Raw genomic sequence first — 21,306 nt, forward strand, 5'->3', positions numbered from 1 at the left:
CTCAGAGCTGATGGAGCCGTGGGAACGTGAGGAACCACCCACTTCCTGCTAGAAAGAGGGGTGCAAGGGGAAGACCAGGGGAGACCCTGAGGTCCCCTTTCATCTCAGGACCCAACAGGGACAGGTGAGCAGTTTCCCTTTAAGGACCAGCCATTGACACTCTCAACAGCGACAACAAGCTGTATCACGACCAAGCTCGAGGGTAGGGACCCCCCCTCCCCGCAGGGCCAGGGAAGGGCCACTGGGGCTGCTCGGAAGCCGGGCACTCCCGGGAGCGTCCGCCAGGTGGGGTCAGCGCCAAGGGACTGAGCGGTGCTGTCCCCGCCGTCGGTCCCTCCCAACCCGGCCGTGGGTCCCGCCCGCCAGGCGGGGAGGGTCCTGGCGCCCCGCTCGGTCCGCGCCCACCGGGCTGAGCCTCCAGAGAGCCAGGCGCACGGCCGGAGAGGAGCGCAGGGCGCAGGGCGGCGGGGCTGGGACCATGGCGGCCGCGCTCCTGCTGGGCCTGGCGCTGCTGGCGCCGCGGGCGGCCCGCGCGGGGATGGGCGCGTGTTACGACGGCGCGGGGCGCGCGCAGCGGTGCCTGCCCGAGTTCGAGAACGCGGCGTTCGGCCGGCTCGCCGAGGCCTCGCACACGTGCGGCCGGCCCCCCGAGGACTTCTGCCCGCACCTGGGCGCGCAGGGCGGCGCCGGGGCGCAGTGCCAGCGCTGCGACGCCGCGGACCCCCAGCGCCACCACAACGCCTCCTACCTCACCGACTTCCACAGCCAGGACGACAGCACCTGGTGGCAGAGCCCGTCCATGGCCTTCGGCGTGCAGTACCCCACCTCGGTCAACATCACTCTTCGCCTGGGTAAGGGGGCTCGGCACCGCCACCATCCGGCTGTCCCCACCCCATGGCGGGCCAGAGGCCCCGCTGCTGCGCCCCTGGGTCGGCTGTAAAACCCCGATATGGGAGGGGGCTGCTGAAATCTCACCTGCGTGCAGCCGGTGGCCCCAGACCCGGCTGGGGGCCCCCCGGAGCTGGATAGACATGGGTGCGACCTGGGGCTGGAGTCCTTGACATGAGCTTTGGAGGGGCAGGAAGTCTGCCCGAGCCTTTTGCAGGGGAGCCCATCTGGGTGCCCCGTGACGGTTGTGGGGGTGAACTGGTCTGCCCCCTAAGGCAGGAGCCTCATCTTGGGGCTTCTCTCCCCTTCGGGCCTGGGTGAGTCCCTGCGGCTGAGCAGCCGCGGGTGTCCTGGGGCAGGAGCTGAGGCTTTCATCCCCAGGATGGTCCAGCCCTCTGAGCAGGAGCCGGGCTCGTGCTGCTGGTGGGTAGCTGGACCCGGTGGCCTGGCTTCTCTGCTCTGCCCGGCCCCCTCCCCCCCACCCAGGCCAAGGTGCAGGGCCTAGATCCCTGGGATTCAGGATCCAGAGTCTGGACCCAGCCCTTTGCTCCCGGGCCTACCCGACGGCAGGACTGGGAGTGCCCCTCCCCCCTCCCAGCCCAGCCCAATCCAGGACCTCCGGGCCCTGAGCTAAGTATCGGACCCATTGCAGCCTCCACAGCCTTTTCGGGGAGCGGGTGTTTCCACTGGTTCCACTTCCTTATCTGCGGGTACAGCATCTCCCTAAGCTTTGAAAGCGCAGAGCTTTTTATAACTTCTTTTGGCTGCTCAGTGTGACCTGAGGCTGTTTACAGACCTTGTGTGTTCTGCTTAGAGTGAGTATGCATACATTTTGCTGCTGAAATCTCCTTTGAGTACAGCCTGTGGCTCCAGACCCTGCTGGGGTGTGAATACAGTCCGGGGTTATCTCTCTGAACTCTGAGAAGTTTGGAATTGCAAAGCACATCTGGAGCCAAGCCGTTTGGAGAAGGAGTTACGGGATTGCATCCCCATTTTTCAGACGAAAACAGTGAGGCTCAGAGAGGTTAAGTATTTTGCCCAATGGCACACAGCTGCTAAGTGCAGTCTGAATATGAACATCTGTGTGCAATATATCCAGGGTCGGAGCAAAAAGTCCTTGACATGAGCTTTGTCAATGGAGCAGGCTCTTCCTAGCCTGGGGGGCAGTGCCTTGGGGCGGTGACATTCAAGTGAGGTGGGGGGCGCTGGGCCCCTCAGCAGAGCATGTGGCGCTGGCTGCGACCCCCAAGAAGCCCAATTCTCTGGGTCTTGTCACCTTCCCTTAGCCTGTCAGGACCTCGAGGTGGGACTTCTAGATGGGCGTGGTCTCTATCCAGACAGGGAGACAGGAAACCAATGGGGGAGGAAGGCTGAGGGTGGGGGGTGTGGATGGGGCTGGCAGGACCCCAAGGCCACAGGGGAAGGAATCTGGGACAGGATGGGAGGTGTGAGGAAGACAGGCTGTTCCATGACAGAGCATGCGGGTTTAGCTGATGTGTTACATGTGTCGGCGGAATCCAGGGGCAGGCAGAAGGTTCAGCCCTGCACCACCAAGGTGGGAGGGAGGGGAGGTGTCTGGATGTGGGGGCAGCTCCCATCTCCCCAGCGCTGGCTGTGGGCGGGGCCCTGTGCTTTGGGGTGTGGCCTCCTTGGACTCTGCCAAGAACGGTTAGTGGTGGGGAGTTCTATCCCTTCATAACCAGGGGACCTGCGGCTGAGCCCCGGCCCTGAGCCAAGGCCCTACACACACACACACACACACACACACACACTCACACTCACACACACACACACACACACACACTCACACACACACACACTCACACACACACACTCACTCACACACACACACACTCACACACTCACACACACGCTCACTCACACACACACACTCACACACACACTCACACACACACACTCACTCACACACACACACACTCTCACACACACACTCACACACACACACTCACGCACACACTAGTGAATCTCACTCTGCATCTGTGTTCTTCCACTGTGTGTACCGCATCAGCATGGAGGAGGCTCTGCAAGTGCGTGTGCAGGGAGCGAGGAATGAATGAATGAATGAATGAATGACAGAGAATGTCACCTCCTCCGTCGGTGCTCCTGGGAGTCAGAATAGGGTACAAATGACACAACTCAGGCCCCGCACAGCCACTGGGGGGGCAGACACCGCCCCTCCCAGGCCTCGGTCTCCTCCCCGTAGAATGGGGAGAAGAGCTGCCACCTCCGGGCGGTCGGCCAGGTGCTCACCGGAGCTGCGACAGTCCTTGCGTGTGACCCCGTCACTCTGCTGAGAGCAGCTCGGGCCTGAGGTTCCCTGGGTGGCCCCTGGGAAGGGATTGAGACAGACCCGCGGAGTTGGCCCACTTTGTCCCATCGGCCTCCGGTTTGCTCCAGGCGAAGCCACGGGTTGCATAACATCGGGGGCAGAAGAGGCCTGGGGATGTCACCATGCTCCCAGCCCCGCTCTGTCGTCAGGCGAGGTGGCCTCTCCCTGCCGCTCCGCTGGGGGAGGGGGAGGGGCGGGGGAGGAGAGGCCCTGCCAGCCCTCTGGTGGAGGTCCCTGCTTTCCCAGCCCCTGGAGCTCAGACATCTGTTCCAGATCGCGGCTGGGCTGCCGGCTGAGGCTGAGCCTTCCCGTCGGGGATGAAAGGCAGCAGCGGGGGTGGCGGCTCCTGGCCCTTCGCTGAGGCCACGGCAGCGGCCGGCTGGGACCTGGTGGAAGATGGGGGTGTGGGGGGGAGGTGGATGGTCATCAGCGGCAACAGACGTGAATCAGGGGGCTCTCGCCACATGCTAAGAACCCCGCTGAGCCGGCACCCCAAACCCAGCACAATTTGTTCTTTCATAGCAGGGAAACTGAGGCTCTGAGGGCGAAATCAGTTGCCCAGGGTCCGGGCCCCTCCCAGCTCCCTGCACTGGGAATGACACACGTCCGGGCAGTTACAGGCGAGGGGGTCCAGCTGTGCGTCTGGCCGGGGTTGGGGATCTCTTTGTCCACTTTCTTGGATTCCTGGGAACCCCCGGGAGTGACAGGAAGACCCTCGAGTCTCCGTTCTCTGAGCAGATGAGTCCTGAGCCCCCAGAGAAGGGGGAAGGTGGGTGGGTCCCCGCCTGCCCACCCTCCAGCCGGTGCCCACGTCCGTGCGCAGGTGGCTGCCCCGCGCATCCGTTCGGGTGTCTCCGGAGGCTGTGGGATCCGGCCCTCTGAGGCCAGGCTGCCCAGGAGTGTGAGGGACGTATGCTCGGGGGACACACCAGGGTGAGGGGCCCTGCTGGGGTCTGAAGGATGAAGGACACCTCAGGGCAGGGACAGCACTAACGTGCCGGGGTCCAAACCCCAGCGGGTCCAGGGGTCCCCAAAGGTGTGGACGGAGTCGGCGAAGAAGGAATGTCACGGAGACAGCGTTCAGTTGATCAGCAGCCTAGCCAGGATCTCCAGCCCGGATCTCCAGAGAGGTTCTGCTTCGGATCTCCAGCGAGGTTCTGTAGCCATGTTCCCTCGCTAGGTTCTCCAGCCAGGTTCTGTCCAGGCTCTCCAGTCAGGTTCAGTGTCCAGGTTCCAGTCAGGTTCTCCTGCCAATCTCTGTAGTCAGGTTCAGTCCAGGATCCCTTGCCATGTTCTCCCGCTAGGCTCTGTCTCTAGGCTCCGAGGCCAGTCCCGGTCCAGGATCCTCTGGCATGCTCTCGCCAGCGAAGTTCTTCTGTCTCTAGGCTCCGTGTAGGTTCTGTCTTCTGAATTCTGTCTCCTGAGTTCTGAGTGTTTCTGTCTTGTTACAACTGTATTTATACCAGTTGATTCAATCCTATCAATCTCTATTACAAAGGTTAGGGCGTTTCTTATCTCCATTCCAGGGAGAAAAGATTATGTAGTTTAAGCATGATTATTCGTAGTTAAAGGGATTAATTACCCGCCTGGCACTTAGTTGAGGGGTTTTATTCCCTCCCTAACTTCAGGGGAAAATCCCTACCTGGGGATTCAACCTTTCTCGGAGAGGTGACCTTGGTTAAAACACAGCGCCAAGAAGGTGAGCAAACATATTTAGAACCGTATGCCATATATGCCAGGTCCCTTGAAACAGCAAGGATGGACCGGCTCCCGGCACTAACGGGAGGCTGATGTGGCCACAACGGGACCAGCTCTGGGGGCTGGACAGCGGGAGGCCCTGAGGGGCCCGAGGCCAGCGGGGTCTCCTGAGCTTTGGCTCCGCTGCGTCTTCCTGTCGAGTGGGTGGCCCTGTTTGCGTTGGCTGAGCCCGGCGCTGAGGGGCCAAGTCCTCCTTCCTGCTCCCTGGGGTTCTGGCTGGAATGCGGGGCCCCAGGCAGGTCCTGGGGTCAGGACAGCGGTCCTGTCAGCCTCCACCCGCAGAAGCAGCCCCCCCTTGACCCCAGGGCCCAGCTGGCTCCGGCTGCCAGGACTGACCCAGGCGCTGCAGGAGGGGGAAGGCCCAGGAAGGATGCAGACACCTCCGGACCCCCCTATCCACCCCGCACTCTGGCTGCAGCCAGCTGCCCCTCACGGGGCTGTAAAGGGTCTCTTTCCTCCTGCTCTTGGCACATGCGATTACATCTTCCTAAATAGTTTCTCTTCCTGCTTTCTTCTGGATAACCCATAGCTCCTACATAAACAATTGAGGCCTCCTGTGTGCCTGTCTGCACCAAGCCCTGTTGACGCAACTGTTGACTGTGCTGTCTGCCCCACTTTGTTTAGGGGTGACCTCCTCCAGGAAGCCCCCCTGGGTTGGGCAGAGGGCCACCTATACGTTCCTGCAGCCCCTCACCCTTCCCCATCACAGTCGGGATTGTGGTGCATTGTGGTTTCGGTTCGTGTGTGTTGGTCACGCTCCGAGCTGCAGAGGGAATGCCCGTTTTCACGGCTGGACCCCAGCGCCGGCCCCCCGTACAGTGGTGCCCCATAGATGTTGGCCTGGCCAGTGAATGGAGTAGCAGCTAACATTTGATCACGTGCGTGCTACATGCCTGGGACTGTTCTACGTGCTTTGCAGGCATGTACTTATTAAAGCCTATTATTGTTATGCATTTTGTAAAAATGGGGAAACTGAGTCACGACTTTCAAGTCGCTTACCCAGTTAATCGGGGGGAGGTCAAGGCCACAGAGCTGGTCAGTGAGGGAGCTGAGATATGAACCCCAGCACGTCACCACGATGGTTTCCCAGGGAACACGGGAGCAAGTGAACACATGCGTGCATGAACGGCTCCCTAGCCTTCCCGGTACATCCACACTCCTAGGCTGTGGCCTTCCCACGGGCCACCGCCTTCCTCCTGGCCCTGCCACGCCCCAGGCTCCAGCCACTTCCCCCACCTCCCTCCTCCGCTCCCCCACCTCCACGCCAGCCTGCCGCCAGCTGCCTCCTCCCCAAGCCCAGGCCCCTGGCTTTGCCTGTTGGGATTGTGGTCGATGTTTGGGACTCCACCTGCACGTCTCGCCCAGTCTCCCGCCTGGGCCCTGACCAGGCCATCCGAGCACTCTTGGATGTCACCCACGGCCTCAAACTTAGGGCCCAAAGTCAAGGCCCCCCCGTTCGTAGCAGTGCTGTCCTGTGACCAAAGAACAGACGCACCCCAGTGTCCCCTGGAGAATGAGAACGCAAAGTGTGGGCTATTCGTACAATGGACTGTCACTCAGCCTTAAAGAAAGGAGACCCCAACGCCTGCCACGGCCCGGGCGGACCTTGCGGACAGGATGCTGAGTGAAATAAGCCAGGCCCAGACGGACAGATACTGTATGACTGTACTAACACTAGAGGCCCAGTGCACCACATTCGTGCACAGGGCGGGGGCGGTGGGTCCTCCAGCCCGGCCTGTGCCCTCTCGCAGTCCGGGGCCCCTAGGGATGTAGCAGTGCGGCAAGCGGCAGGCGGCCAGGGAGGAGCCCGGATCGGGGCTGGGCGTCCGGCAGCTCGCGCTCATCCCAGCCCATTGCGCCTGGCGCCGCCGCTGGGAGAGGCTCCCAATGCTGCGGCAGCTGCGCTCGCCAGCCGTGAGCCCGGCTTCTGGCTGAGCGGTGCTCCCCCTGTGAGAGCGCACTGACCACCAAGGGGCAGCTCCTGCATTGAGCGTCTGCCCCCTGGCGGTCAGTGTGCATCATAGCGACCGGTCGTTCTGGTTATCGGCCGAAACAGTCGCTTAGGCCATTATACACGTAACTGATGTCCCTAAAAGAGTCCAAATCATAGAGAGAGACAGGAGAATGGTGGTGCCAGGGCCTGGGGTTGGGGGAGTTGTCGTGAAATTGGTAGAGTTTCATTTGGGGAAGATTAAAGGAGTTCTGGAGGCGGACGGTGGCAATGGCTGCAGAACCGTGTGAATGTACTCAGTGCCAGTGAACTGTGCACTTAAAATGGTTAAAATGGCGAATTGCATGTTGGGCTTTTAAAGCGAAAAGGCGCGGCATCCTCCCCTCCCCTCGCCTCTCCAGGTCCTGAAGTAAGCGCTCGGGAGCCACCCTGACTCTTTCTCTGCCCGCTGACTTCCGCATTGGCCAGATCTCAGCTCACTCTGGAATGTTCTTTGTGTTTGCCCTCCTGCCCGTTCCCCTCAGCCCCTCCTCAGTTCCCTGATTCATCGGGATGGTCTTGAAAGCCCTGCCACCTCTCTTTGCAAACTTGTCGTTTGTATATTTCAGTCACGTCTCAGTTCAGACCGGACCTCAGAATCCTTCTCAACACAAAGCCCTGAGCCAGTGGTTCTCAACCTGGGCTGCACGTTAGAATCACCTGGGCATCTTTTTAAAACCCTGATTTCTGGGCCCCATCCTCCGGAAATTCTGTTTCTTTGTTACGGGGTGGGGCCACAGCATTAGTAACAAAGACACAGAATTTCCCGAGGATGAGGCCCAGAAACCAGGATTTTAAAAAGATTCCCAGGTGATTCTAACGTGCAGCCCAGGCTGAGAACCACGGCCCTAGGAAATAGTGTCAGACAAAGTCTGTTCACTCTCTCCAGATTAGAAACAATAGGCTTGACACTCTTGATCCGTGTTTGGGGTTTAGACTCTCAGCCCCAAGATGAGAGAAGTGGGATGGGCCCAGCCCTGCTCCAGCCAGGCTCTCATGGTGCCTGGCACTGTGGTCATGGGGGTTCCCCATCACCTACCCTGGCAAGAGCTGGGGCGGGAGAGGACGGGAGCCGCGGCGGCAGAGGGTAGAGCTGAGGGCCCTGCTCTGCCCGCCCTGTGGAACCAGCAGCTCTCCCCACCTGGTTCCAATGCCCGAGGCGGGCCGGGCAGCCTCACCCACGCACTCCCCGCTTGGCTTCCCACCCTGCCCCCTCCAGCCCCGCCCCCCGTCCGTGCTCCCCAGATGGCTCCAATTAAAGGCCTTTGTTTTGTTTCCATTTTCCCAAAATAAGCCTCCCTGTGCCGAGCTCCTTCTGCCTGGCCGTGCCGGATGTGGGCCGGCCTGGCTTTCTGACGGACCGCCCCGCTGCCACTCCTGACGGGCCCTGTGTCCCAGTTGCTGGGAGAGGACGTAGCTCAAGGTGCTGGCTTGGTGGCCGTCTTCGTGGACACCAGCACCCCCTTCCCGGCAGCCCTTTCCTCTGAGCATCCACGGAGCCCTGGACAGAGGGGCGCCGGTTCCGAGCAGCGACTCTGGGGCTGGACAGGCCTGCCGTTGACTAGACTCAGCTGTTTTCGGCGTGATGTTGGGCAAGCCCCTCGTTAGTAAGACGTGCACAATGATGGGACTGTCTGGGGACGTCTCAAGATACAGTGTGCGTAAAGCCCTTAGCAAGGTGCATGGCACATAGTAGGCGCTCACTAAATGCTGGCTGTTTGGGGTCAGGGCTTGCAGACACACTTGTGGCCGTGTCAGCCATGTTGTTGGGCCTGCCTGTCTCAACGTGGTCACTGGATCATAAACTCCTTGAAAGTACAAATCGTGCTTCGTCCTTCCTCACACATTTGGCAAGCATTTAGTGAGCACCTACTATGCGCCAGGCGCCGTGCTCAGCACGAAGGATTCACAGCCCTTGTCCCAAGGGGGTCAAAGACTAGTGGGAGATATAGGCAAGTGTTTACATAACAGGATGCGGGAGGCCAGGGTGCCTGGGGGAGCCCAGTGGGGCACCCAGACCCCCCACTTCAAGGATGAGTAGCCATCAGCCAGGAAAGTACGTGGGAGGAGGACGTTCTAGACCTGGCGGAGGCGGAGGCTGGGCATGTGGTCGGTTCGCTAAGCCAGTGGGATGAGCAGGGATGTGTGGGAGCCAGCCAGGTGCGGAGTGGAGGGAACAGCATTCCGGGCAGAGGGAACAGCATGCTGGGCAGCTGCGGGGTCTGTCAGATCCGGGCTCTACCCCGCAGTGTGGCCCCCGTTTACATCTGGGGTGGCGCTTTGGTCCCGCTTTCCTGCTGGGAACACACCTCAATCAACCGCACCCTGAAGCGCCGTCGGCCCCTGGGGCTTGTAAGGGTCTGGGTTGAAACTGTAAATTTAATGCTTGTTGCTGTTTAGAAGACCTTGGTGTGTGTGGGGGCGCGGGGGGGCGGGGTCCTCCCAGCCTTCAGGTTGCCTTTGGCAGAAACCTTTCCGTCACCAAGCGCGGATTAAGTTGCTTGCTGGCTCTTCTAAGGAACTCCTGCAACAGAAAGTGCCGGCTGAGTCGCTGTGATGTTCCGGCTCCTCCTCTCACCTCCGGGCCGGGCAGGAGGGGGACCAGCAGCCCGATGTTTGCATGAAATCCCGGTGACTGTCTTTTTCCGATCGCGATCACGATCACGCGTCTGGCTGCCAGCTACCGTTTCAGCGGCTCCAGCTCCCCTCCCCGCGGGAGGCTCCGGCTGTTCGATGTTTACCGGGGAGTCGGGCGGACCTGCCCCCCAATCCTTTCCTGGGCGTGAGCGCACGTCTGGGGCAGGTCCCACCTGGGTCCCCGCGGAGCCGGAGCCGCAGCCGCCACCAGCTGCCCGGCCTTGGCGCCGGCACCGCGCCCGCGTCTTCCCGGACGTGGGGTTCCAGTGCCAAGCTGCGCGCAACGGAACTTTGCAAAACATCGAGCGTGGCAAGCCGGTCGCTTAAAAAAGATTTTTTTTTTAATGTGTTCCCTCCGGTTTTTTAATTAAAACAAGCTTCAAGAGAGAAAAGTGGGGAAATGCAGACAATTAAGGGAAGACGCCACTCTGCCCTGAGGACAGTCCCGCCGTCTGGTGGCCGCCGTCCCCGTGGCTGCATCGTCCCTGAGGTGATCCCCTAACTTACTGAGCCCTTGTGGTGCCAGTGCCCCCTGCAGCCACCACTCGGCGACCATGTTCATGCATTTAGGTTCCTTTCCATGGTCGAACTCCCAGAGCAGGGATCCTCGTGCCAAAGGTTAGGACCATTGTTATGGCTCTTCAAGTCATGAAACTGCCTTTCCAAAGGCTGGAATATACACATGTGCAGGGGTAGATAGATATACATATAGATACTCAAGTTTTTCTTTATTGGGGTAAAACATGTATAACATGAAATTTGCCATCTTAACCAATTTTAGGTGCCCAGTTGAGTGCCATTAAGAAAAGAGCATTCACTCCGAAACCGGTTTGGCCCAGTGGATAGAGCGTCGGCCTGCGGACTGAAAGGTCCCAGGTTCGATTCCGGTCAAGGGCATGTACCTTGGTTGTGGGCACATCCCCAGTAGGAGATGTGCAGGAGGCAGCTGATCGATGTTTCTCTCTCATCGATGTTTCTAACTCTCTATCTCTCTCCCTTCCTCTCTGTAAAAAATCAATAAAAATATTTTTTTTAAAAAAAAGAAAAGAGCATTCAGTTCCAGCCGGTTTAGCCCAGTGGATAGAGTGTCGGCCTGAGGACTGAAGGGTCCTGGGTTTGATTCCGGTCAAGGGCACGTACCTCTGTTGCAGGCTCCATCCCTCGCCCTGGTCAGGGCACGCGTGAGAGGCAACCAGTCAAGGTGTCTCTCTCACATTGATGTGTCTCTCTTTCTGTCTCCCCTCCTTCCACTCTCTCTAAAAATCAATGGGAAAACATCCTTGGGTGAGGATTAACAAAAAGCAAACAAAAACACAGAAAAGAAAAGAGCGTTCCCATGGCTGTGCAGTCACCGCCGTCCGTCCGTCCGTCCGCAGAACTTTCTCATCTTCCCAAGCTGAGGCTCCGTCCCCTGCAAACACTGACTCCCGCGCCCTCCCCCAGCCCCTGGCACCCACCGTCTCCCTCTGTCTCTGTGAGTTTGCCTCCTCTGGGGACCCCGGGTACATGGGTGGTGTGTGGCGTTTGGTGACTGGCCGATTTCCCTCGGCATCTTGTCCTCAGGGCTCGATCCTGTGGAAGCAGGTGTCAGCATCGCCTGCTTTTTAAAGCCCGTGGTGTGGATGGACCACATTTTGTGTGTCCGTCCTCTGTTGGCGGACACTGGGGTTGTGCGTGTGGGCGATGCTGCTGTGAACGTGGGTGTGCGAGCAGCTCTTCAGGACCCGGCCTCCGTTCTTTTGGATGCAGACCCAGCAGTGGGATTGCTGGATCATATGGTCTTTCTATTTTAAAATTCTTGAGAAACTACCAGACTTTTTCTTTGCAAATATACCATTTTACATCCCCACCAACAGTTCGAATTTTCCACATCCTCACCAACACTTATTGCCTTTTTAAAATAAAATTATAACCATCCTAATGGATGTGAGGTCCAATTTATAAAAATATGTAACAGCCTCCGTTCTTTTGGATGGAGACCCAGAAGTGGAACTGCTGGATCATGTGGTCTTTCATTTTTTAAAAGTATATTTCTATTGATTTCAGAGAGGAAGGGAGAGGGAGAAGGAGATAGAAACATCAATGATGAGAGAGAATCATTGATCGGCAGTCTCCTGCACGCCCCACACTGGGGATGGAGCCCACAACCCGGACAGGTGCCCTGACCGGGAATCGAACCGTGACCTCCTGATTCAGAGGTCGGTGCTCAACCACTGAGCCACACTGGCCGGGCGTAAATGCATTTTTGACTTACAGTGTTTTTGACTTGCGATGAGTTTATCTGGACGTAACCCCATCGTAATTGGAGGAGCCTCTGTGCTTCATTCCTTCTTATTCCCAAGCACTCCCCCACTGTATGAAACTCCTGGTGGGGGGCGGGAGTGGCCAGTGGCCCAGGAGGGAAGCAAGGCGGGGTCCCAGGCTGGGCCCAGGGGGTGCTTGGTGGAGGTGCTTTGCGGGAGTGGCTGGTGTCGAGGCTCAGAGAAGCTTGCAGGTGGGAGGGATGGAGCGGCCCTGGGAGGACCGAGTTAAGGTGGGGTGTCTTCCGCGGCAGGCAAAGCTTACGAGATCACCTACGTGCGCCTGAAGTTCCACACCAGCCGCCCCGAGAGCTTCGCCATCTACAAGCGCAGCCGCGCGGGCGGCCCGTGGGAGCCCTACCAGTTCTACAGCGCCTCCTGCGGGAAGACCTACGGCCAGCCTGAGGGCCACTACCTGCTCCCCGGCCAGCAGGAGCGCGTGGCCTTCTGCACCTCCGAGTTCAGCGACATCTCCCCCCTGAGTGGGGGCAACGTGGCCTTCTCCACGCTGGAGGGCCGGCCCAGCGCCTACAACTTCGAGGAGAGCCCCGCGCTGCAGGTCGGAGAGGAGCGGGGCTGGGGGCTGGGGGGTTGGGGGGGCGGCCAAAGGGGAGGGGCCAGGGGAGGGGGTTGGGACTGGGCTGCGGGTGGGACATGGCGTCCAGGGACCACAGGAAAGTCTAGAGCAGGGGTCCTCAAACTTTGTAAACAGGGGGCCAGTTCACTGTCCCTCAGACCGTCGGAGGGCCGGGCTATAGTTTAAAAAAAAACTATGAACAAATTCCTATGCACACTGCACATATCTTATTTTGAAGTAAAAAAAGAAAACGGGAACAAATGCAATATTTGTATTTGCATGTGGCCCGCGGGCCGTAGTTTGAGGACCCCTGGTCTAGAGCGTCAGGACACAGGGAGACCCATGAGATCCCAGGGTTTTCAGATTTCATTTATTTATTTTTATTAAAATATATTCTTATTGATTTCAGAAAGGAAGGGAGAGGGAAAGAGAGAAACATCAATGATGAGACAGAATCATTGATCGGCTGCCTCCTGCACGCCCCACACCAGGGATCGAGCCCGCAGCCCAGGCAGGTGCCCTGACCGGGAATTGAACCCTGACCTCCTGGTTCATAGGTCGACACTCAACCACTGAGCCCCACCGGCCGGGCTGGTTTTCAGATTTTAAACAACAGGAGCCTTTGTTGTGTCCAGACCTCCCGTGGGCACCTGATGACGGACTTGGTAGAAGAGGGTGCACATGCAGACAGATGTCCCTTCCTGGCCTCCCTGTGGCTCCCGGGAGCTGGGAGACCACCACCACCTCACTGACCCCTTCCTGTGGGGGTGGGGAAACTGAGGCCGGGGGAGTGGAGGGGGTAGCCCAGGGGCTCGAGGGGTGGGAGGCCCAGACCAGAACCTGAGTGTGCTGGCTCCTTCCAGGACACCGGCTCAAGGCCTCGCTTCCTCCCTCTGTGACCCCACAATGCTGCCCGCCCGTGTGTCTCAGGGCTTTTCCGAGGGTGAAAGGGAGAGTGTGGGAAGAGCATGAGCTGTGGGCCGGGGCCCCGGCGGGTGCTCCAGGGGGGTGCCTCCAGCAGCGCTCTGCCGCCGGGGGAGGGGCCTGCTGACCGTCCGCAGGGGCGGCCGGGCCTTGGTGTCCGCAGAACACTGTGGTGCGACTCGCACGTCTGAGAAACGGGATTTTAAATGTCGTTTCGTTCTCATGAATTTTGACTTAAATAGCCTCTGTGGCCGTGGCTGCCACGTCGGACAGTCAGCTATAAAGTGGCCGGCGCGGGCTGGGCACACAGGGGTGATGACCTCCTCCACCCCGCACTCCGGACCGGGCTCTGTCCAGAGTCACCCGCGTCCCCATCCAACCGTGTCCCCACTCACAGTTTTGGCTGCAGTGATTGGAAGTTGCAAAAGCCCGTTGCCTGTGTCCCTGGGGGCTCCAGTTTTGCCCTAAAATGACCCTGGAGGCCTCAGGGAGGGCCCCACACGGTTGGGCTGAGGGAGCAAATCCTCTCCCAGCTCCTGCCCCCGGTTCTCGGAGATTTGGACACGGTTCCTGTTGTCTTAGCAGCTGAGGGAGCAGGCCATGGGCCACAAGCCAGGCCAGGAACCCAGAGGAGGGTTGTGCGGCTGGAGACGGGGGGGGGGGGGGGGGGGGCGGCTGGAGAGGGGGGACAGGTCATTGCCCTCCGGCCTCCTGGCGTGATGAGGGCGTTGGGGTAGATGCAGGAAGACAGGCTGCCTCGTGGTTAAAGCTGGGACCCAAACCCCAGCTCTGCTGTGCAGCTTGGAGCAGAGCACTTACCCTCTCTGAGCCTCAGTCTCCTCATCTGTAAAATGGGCACTAATGTCACTGGAAAGGGGCAGGGCCCAGAGCAGGTCTGCCATGGGCCAGCCAGCATCGTGTGTGGGTCCTTGACTTCGTGCAGGAAAGATCTCACGGCAGGAGTCCCCGTGATGTTGAGAGAGCGTTTATTAAAGCCGGGGACAGCGACACAAAGGAAGGGCTGAGAGCAGAGGAGGCAGCGGGAGAGCCTAGTGGGGCTCTGCTTTGGCTCCGAGAAATGTCACAGGGAAGAAGTGAGCCAGGACGGGCTGCTGTCAGCCACTGGGCAGTCAGAGAGAAAGGGGGCCTTGGAGGCAGGATCCGGGGTTTAGCCGGGGATGAGCTGCGCTGCCCGCTGCTCCCCTGGTTGTGAGTCTCTTGGGGGCCCTTGGTGTTTAGGAGAAGGAGCGTAAAAAGTTCAGGCCCGAGAAAAGGCATGGGCGTGCTCTAGAGCAGCGGTCGCCAGCCTTTCGGACCCGCGGACCACCAGTTGGCGACCGCTATTCTAGAGCACGCTGGAGCTGGTAGCCTTTGCCTTGAAGGTTTGTATCTCTCTTCTGTGGGTGAGACTCTCAGGGGGAGGTTTCAGCAGAATACTCATCAGCTTTCCAGGTGCGATTTTAATCCGCCGATGCGTCAGCATGAGCGTGGAGGGGCGTGCGGGATGGTCCCTGGTCGGCTCTCTGCTGCGCTGTATCTGGGTCCGGCCGGCTCTAACCGCGTTTTGTTACTTGTTCCCCGACTTCATCCATCCTTGGGTTCGGCCGGCGCCAGTGGCCTTAACTGGGTCTCTGTTCTCTAGCTCTGACCAGAGTGATGAAGCTCTGTGCTCCCCGCTCAGGGAGGGGAGGCGTAAACCATTTGCTCTCAAGTGTCCTTGGCTGGGGAAGATAAGGTCTTGAGCTTCGCAGGCCGGCTGTGCGTTGTTCAAATTGTTTGGCCTCGTTTACTTATCTCGTCTCGGTTTCCCCATTCCACTTGCCCAGGAATTTCCCAGCTTCTTGCTCTCCTGCCTCAGTAACGGTCCCGACTCACAGGCTCCTGGGAGGCCCCGAGCCAGCATGCCTGGGGAGTCGCGGCCCGCCCGGCCTCTGGATCCGGAGGCACCTTCTAACCAGACCCCTGGGTGCACAGGGTCGTTGAGAAGTGATTTGGGAGACTGGGACGTACAGACTCTCTGAGGTGCCCACTGGGCTTCCCGGGGCTGGGCCCCCCCTCCCCGCTGAAGCATCCTCGGCAGCGGCCCTGGGTCCCAGGCGGCAGGCTCACAGGTTGCTGAGGTCAGGGAGCCGCAGAGGCCGGCTGGCCTGAGCCCTGCTGGGGCGAGGAGATGGGCCTTGCCAGGAGCTCCTTTTCTGTGCTAACGGCCTGGCCGCTGCACCAGGAGCTCCTGCGCTGAATTAAAATGCTAATTAAAATCCAGCCGCAGCGACCGATTGTCACAAACAGCAGGCGGACGAAAATGTCAGCCTTCACGTGGTTCTCTCCCACCAGCTCTTCCGGGGGAAGCGCTCATTCCGTGTTGATGGAGTGCTCGCTGCGTGGGCAGAGCCCGGGGCTGGGGCTGCAGCGAGTAAAGGCCCCCAGTCCCTGCTCCTGTGGGGGGCGGGGGGGTTCTGTAGGGACAGACATCTCCTGGGACAGGTGACTTGTCTGTGGAAGCCTGATCTTTTTAAAAATATATGTTTTTATTGATTTCAGAGAAGAAGGAAGAGAGAAAGATAAGATAAAGACATCAATGATGAGAGAGAATCATTGATCGGCTGCCTCCTGCACGCCCCACACTGGGATCGAGCCCGCAACCCGGGCATGTGCCCTGACTGGGAATCAAGCCCTGACCTCCTGGTTCATAGGTTGACGCTTAACCACTGATCTTTGGCATGTGATACACCTATAAACTGAGGGCCTGCCCCCTGCCAGGCCTCACTGAGCAGGAGAGAAGGGCGCTGGGACATGCCCTCCCCCAGCCAACCTCTAGAATGGGGTGCAGGAGCCACTGGGAGGAGTCAGGTGACCAGACCCCACGCCCCACTGCTGACATCGGCCCGGCGCTGTGCCTTGGCCCATGTCACAGATGGGGACAGGGATGGTCCGGGACTTCGAGCAACTTCCCCAAAGTTGCACAGCCAGGCAGTGGGCTGGCACCCGGGTTGGCAGGAGCCCGACACTCAGGCTCCTGACTTCGGCAGTGTCCTTGGAATGCGTCTGAGCGTGGCCTGTCCGTGAGTCCCTGGAGACCCACGGACAGGCCAGCTGGGCCTCCCGGCTGACGGCAGCCCTTTCCCTGTGCCCCCCCAGGAGTGGGTCACCAGCACCGAGCTCCTCATCTCTCTCGACCGGCTCAACACGTTTGGGGATGACATCTTCAAGGACCCCAAGGTGCTGCAGTCCTACTACTACGCCGTGTCCGACTTCTCGGTGGGCGGCAGGTGGGTGAAGGCGGAGAGAGCGGCAGGGTGGCTGCCGCGTGGTGTCACCCCACGGGGGGGGGGGGGGGGTGAAGAAGCCACTCTGTGCCCACGGGAGAGACAGGGAGCGGATCCTGGTCCTCTGGGCCTGGATTCGAAGCCGCCTGGCTGCTCCCCGCCTCCCAGCCCACCTCCTGCAGCTTCTCCATCAGCTGCGTCCACCACCACGTGAGGGACATGCTGGCCTGGGCACCACCGTTCCCTCTGCCTCGAAGGCCCTTCCCCCTCCCTCCCCCCTCCCCCCTCCCCCTTCCTCCTTCCCTCTCACAGGCACTTTTATTCCTGCCGTCAAGTGGCATTTTCACAGCGCACAGCGCGGCTCCGAGGTCCCGGCTCACATGCCCTCACATTGCAGCCGGACTGAGCGTGTTGTGTGTGTGGCTGGTGGGTGGTGACCAGGAGCAGCACGGGATGCGGAGCTTTCAAAGCTTTCCTTCCTTCCCAGCGCCCTGATTTTATAAGCAGCGCACCGTCCACCCCCTGCCTCCCAGCGCTCCTGCGGGCTGGGCATAGCCGGGCTCCGCACTGTTTGATGCGGCTTTGGGGCACCTCAGTTCAGGCCGCTCCCAAGCCCCACGGCCAGCCCAGCGCCTCTGAAGGGTCGCCACGCTCGGCACCTTTCTCCTGTGGGGCGGCAGGCTGTGCGGTCGGGCCCTGGTCCTGGTCTGCAGTCCTCCGCAGCAGCGCTAGTTTGTGTAAGCGTCTCCCCTCCCAGGAACAGGGACTGACATCCAGGCGGTCGCACATGTGGCCGCCCGGGACCGGGTGTGCAAGGCGGGCGGAGGAGCCGGGGAGGCACGAGAGATCTTCAGCATAAACGCTGGTCGGGTCCCTCCTGGGAAAGTAGCGAGGAAGATGGATGGGTTCCTGCTCCAGGTTCGGTAATCTGGCGGCAGCCTGCCCCAGGACGACAAGGACGGGAGGCCAGGACAGGCTGTACGCGGCCAGGGGACCCGCCAAGGCTGGGGGAGGGGAGCATTCCAGCCGAGGGCCACCCTGTGCGAGACCTGGGACTTGAGGACCCAGGAGAAGGCCCTGGGGCTGGAATGGAGGTTCTCAGGGCCGTGGGTACAGTCAGAGGGGAGCTGTGGGGGGTTTTCTGGTGCGTGTTTTTAATATATATATTTTTATTGATTTCAGAGAGAAAGGGAGAGGGAGAGGGAGAGAGAGATAGGAACATCAATGATGAGAGAGAATCATTGATCAGCTGCCTCCTGCAGGCCCCACACTGGGGATCAAGCCTGCCACCCGGGCATGTGCGCTGACCGGCAATTGAACCGTGACCTCCTGGTTCATAGGTCGATGCTCAACCACTGAGCTGGCCTGGCAGGGTTGGATTTTTAAAATGCTCCAACATTTGGCAACCATGTGGGGAAGAAGAGAGAGACGGCCGGAACATTAGGTGGCGGCCGTGGGAGATGGCGTTAGGGCAGGGATAGCATGTGGGTCCGAAAGCTATTTAGGACGGGAAGTCAGCTCGACGGGGGAGTGATGGCCTGGGGGGCAGGGAGCAGGGGGCTCCCATGGTTCAGGGACGCTTGGGGGGCCTTGGAGAGGCGGAGAGTCTGGGAGGGACATGGGGTCCAGCTGTCTGCACTCAATGTGTCAGCGCCTTTCAGGAAAGGCTGGGCCTGGGAATAAAGGGGAAATGGGGGTGTCTGAGAGGGCCCCTCTGCGCCCTTTCCCTGCCACCCCCCATTGATTCAGGTCAAACCCGGAGGAGGTGTTCTCCGAGGGTGGCGGATGGAGTGGGCTCGAGCGCCTGCTGTCAGGGGCTTGGCCCCGGAGAACATCTGGGCCCCAGCTGCCAGAGCCGGACCACCCCCAGGCCTGCAGCTGGCGGGGCGCAGGTGGCCCAGCGGCCTGTGTCCGCCCACAGTGGCCTACACGGATTTCACTGCTTCCCTCGGGGTCACAGGGCCTCATGGGGAAGGGAGGTGTTCGCAGCAACCTCTGGGGAACACAGGTGGTCTCTTGTCCCAACACTGCCTGGTGCCCCCTCGCCTCCGCCAGAAACCCTGGGTGTTACCTGCCCACCCTGGGCTCCCAGGGAGGCCTGGCAAGGAAGCTGTGCCCTGCGCCCTTCCCAAGCCCTGTGTCCCCGAAGCAGGAACAGCACCGTGGGCGCTGGCCATGGTCAGGCCGCTTCAACGCCCACGGGGGGCGGAGTGCAGGACACAGCTTATGGGGAGCCACAAAGTGGCCCGAGCGAGCTGGCCAGGAACTCGGGGTCTGTGCAAAGTAGGAGAGCCGGGTTCAGATTCTAGCTCTGCCGCTAGCATCCGTCACTTCATGGCCTGAGCCTCCATTTGCCCATCTGTGAAATGGGGATAGTTACAGTCCCTCCCCCCACAGCAGCGGGGCTCCAGGGAGAGCGGGTCGGGAGCGGCGCAGCGGAAGGCTGGGAGCTGGACGCCGTGGCCGTCCTCTAAGTAGCTGGGTTTGGCCGCTTGGGACAGCCCCACGGGTATGGCCCCCAGAACACCTCTCTGTGCCTGCCCAGCTCCAGCCGTCTCCTGACCTGGGGGGAGTGAAGCGGGGGTGGCGGGGGAGGTGGTACAAGGGCCAGGGCTGCCCTCCAAGGTACAGACTCACCGGGGACTTGAGATGAGTTGGGGGGGGGTGTCCTCTGCAAGGAGCAACCCCTTCCTCAGAGTCCTGCCCCTCCCACCCCCTGCACTGCCCTGTGAGCTGGCCCGCCTCAACCCCGGAGTCAGAGACTTCTTCCAGTGTCTTTCGGCCTCTGGGGGCTCCTCCTGGCAGAAGCCTGCAGAGGCAGCCTCACAAAAGGGGCCATTACAGACTGGCGGCCTCGGGCAACCTCTCTGTGCCTCAGTTCCTCCATCTGTGAAATGGACTAGAGCTTGTGACGTGCAATGGGGTTAAATGTCAACAGAGCTCAGAACCGCTTGTCTCTTCCTGTTGTCCCGGGCACATAGTAAGTGTTCAATAAAACTCATCACTGAGCCGTAGCAGTGGGCCCACCGGAGTGCGGGTTCGGTGCTTAACCCCTCCTCTGCCGACCCCGTGGGGCCGCCCCGAGCGGGTGCCCTCTCGGTTCTGAGCCCCCGTCCTCCACGCTCTTTCCCAGGTGCAAGTGTAACGGACACGCCAGCGAGTGTGGCCCCGACGCGGAGGGCCGGCTGGTCTGCCGATGCCAGCACAACACCACGGGCGCGGACTGTGAGCGCTGCCTGCCCTTCTTCCAGGACCGCCCGTGGGCGCGGGGCACAGCGGAGGCCGCCAACGAGTGTCTGCGTGAGTGACCTGGGACTCCGGGGGCCCGGGGTGCCGGCCGGGAAACAAGCTCCCGGGACCCGCTGTGGGGGCTGCTCCTGGGTGGGCCTGTGGCAGCTGGGACTCAGCCCTGCGCCGCTGCAGGGTGAGGAGGCGCCCAAGGCGGGCAGGAGGCGGGCCTGGCATCGTCAGTGTCCCCCCCACCGCAGCTCCCCCCCCACCAAGTCCCCCACGGTGGAGGTGTTTGTTGTGGGGGGGCTGGGAAGGTCCCCCAACTTGTTCCTTTGTTTCAACTGCTGCAACCGCAGCTGCTAATGAAAGCCAGGCCACCCCGGTCCCAGCCTGTCCCACAGCCCCCGGCAACCCTGCCATGTTCCCGCCCTTGTGATGTGGCTTGGACCACATGTGAAGGGGACGGGGCTGTCAGCCCTTCTCCAGGGACATGGGGCTGTGCACGCACAGGGTGGGTGAGGGGACCCACCACCTTCCTCCCAGCCTGGTGCCCCAGCCTGTCTCCCCGATCGTCATCTGCGTGTTTCAGGCTCTGGTGCATAGCAGGTGTCAGGCACCGGCTCCCAGCGGGCTTAGCCGCCGCTGGCGGGAGCGTTGCATGTGCAGGTTTGGGCCCTGGGCCCTCTGTCCTCTTGGGTCGGGTCACTGGCTGCTAGAGCTGGGACAGGGCGGGCACAGCCTGCTCCGTGGGACAGGGTGCCGGGACCCTAATGGGTTCCTGCTGCCCTCGCTGGCCTGCCTCCACCAGGGAGTCCTCCCACAGCCGAGGAAGCCGTGCTGACTGGCTCACTCGTTCCGAGCCTGGAGCCGTCTCCATGGTGAGGACACAGAAGGCCAGATGCTGCTCTGGCCACGTCCTCACCCCTGTGGTCACATCTTTGTCCTCCCAGGCACCAGCCCGGAAATGGGGGCTTCGTGTCTGACCCCCCGCCACCCCCGGTCCCAGCAGCCCCTGAGCCCTGAATCCAGCCTGGTCCGCATCCCTCCAGCCCATCTGTGTCCTCTCTGCAGCCAGGGCCCCATCGTCCCTCTGGGCGCCCAAGCCCCCTCTTCCCTGCTGGCCCGGCTTCCCTCCTGCCCTCCCTGCCTGCGGCCCTGGGGGCTCTTGAAAGTGCAAGTGTGATTGCATTCCCCTCTTAACCCCCCACAGCCCCTCGCCCCAAGGAGGAGTTCACTGCCCAGCCTCCGAGTCAAGCCGACCTCTAGCCCTCTGGGCTGGCCCTGCACCCCTCCCTGTCCTGTCACACTGCACAGCGTCCCACCCTCCTCCCTGCCCTTCACAGGACACGCCCACCCCCTGCACACGCTGGGTGAATCTTCTTCTC

The 21,306-nt window shown here is 60.8% G+C and overlaps 1 protein-coding gene across 1 annotated transcript in view; it reads left to right on the forward strand.

The window, feature by feature from the left end:
• The first annotated feature begins 386 nt into the window (after window positions 1–386).
• Window positions 387–21,306, forward strand: part of LAMC3 (laminin subunit gamma 3) — a 51,206-nt gene continuing 30,286 nt past the window's right edge. The window contains exons 1-4 of the mRNA XM_059658347.1: window positions 387–851; window positions 12,178–12,482; window positions 16,563–16,693; window positions 19,824–19,990. Of these exons, the coding sequence (XP_059514330.1) occupies window positions 479–851; window positions 12,178–12,482; window positions 16,563–16,693; window positions 19,824–19,990 (976 nt within the window). The 5' untranslated portion in view covers window positions 387–478. The remainder of the gene's footprint in view (window positions 852–12,177; window positions 12,483–16,562; window positions 16,694–19,823; window positions 19,991–21,306) is intronic.

Source organism: Myotis daubentonii, chromosome 11, assembly GCF_963259705.1.
Source record: "Myotis daubentonii chromosome 11, mMyoDau2.1, whole genome shotgun sequence".
NCBI classification, from domain to species: domain Eukaryota; kingdom Metazoa; phylum Chordata; class Mammalia; order Chiroptera; family Vespertilionidae; genus Myotis; species Myotis daubentonii.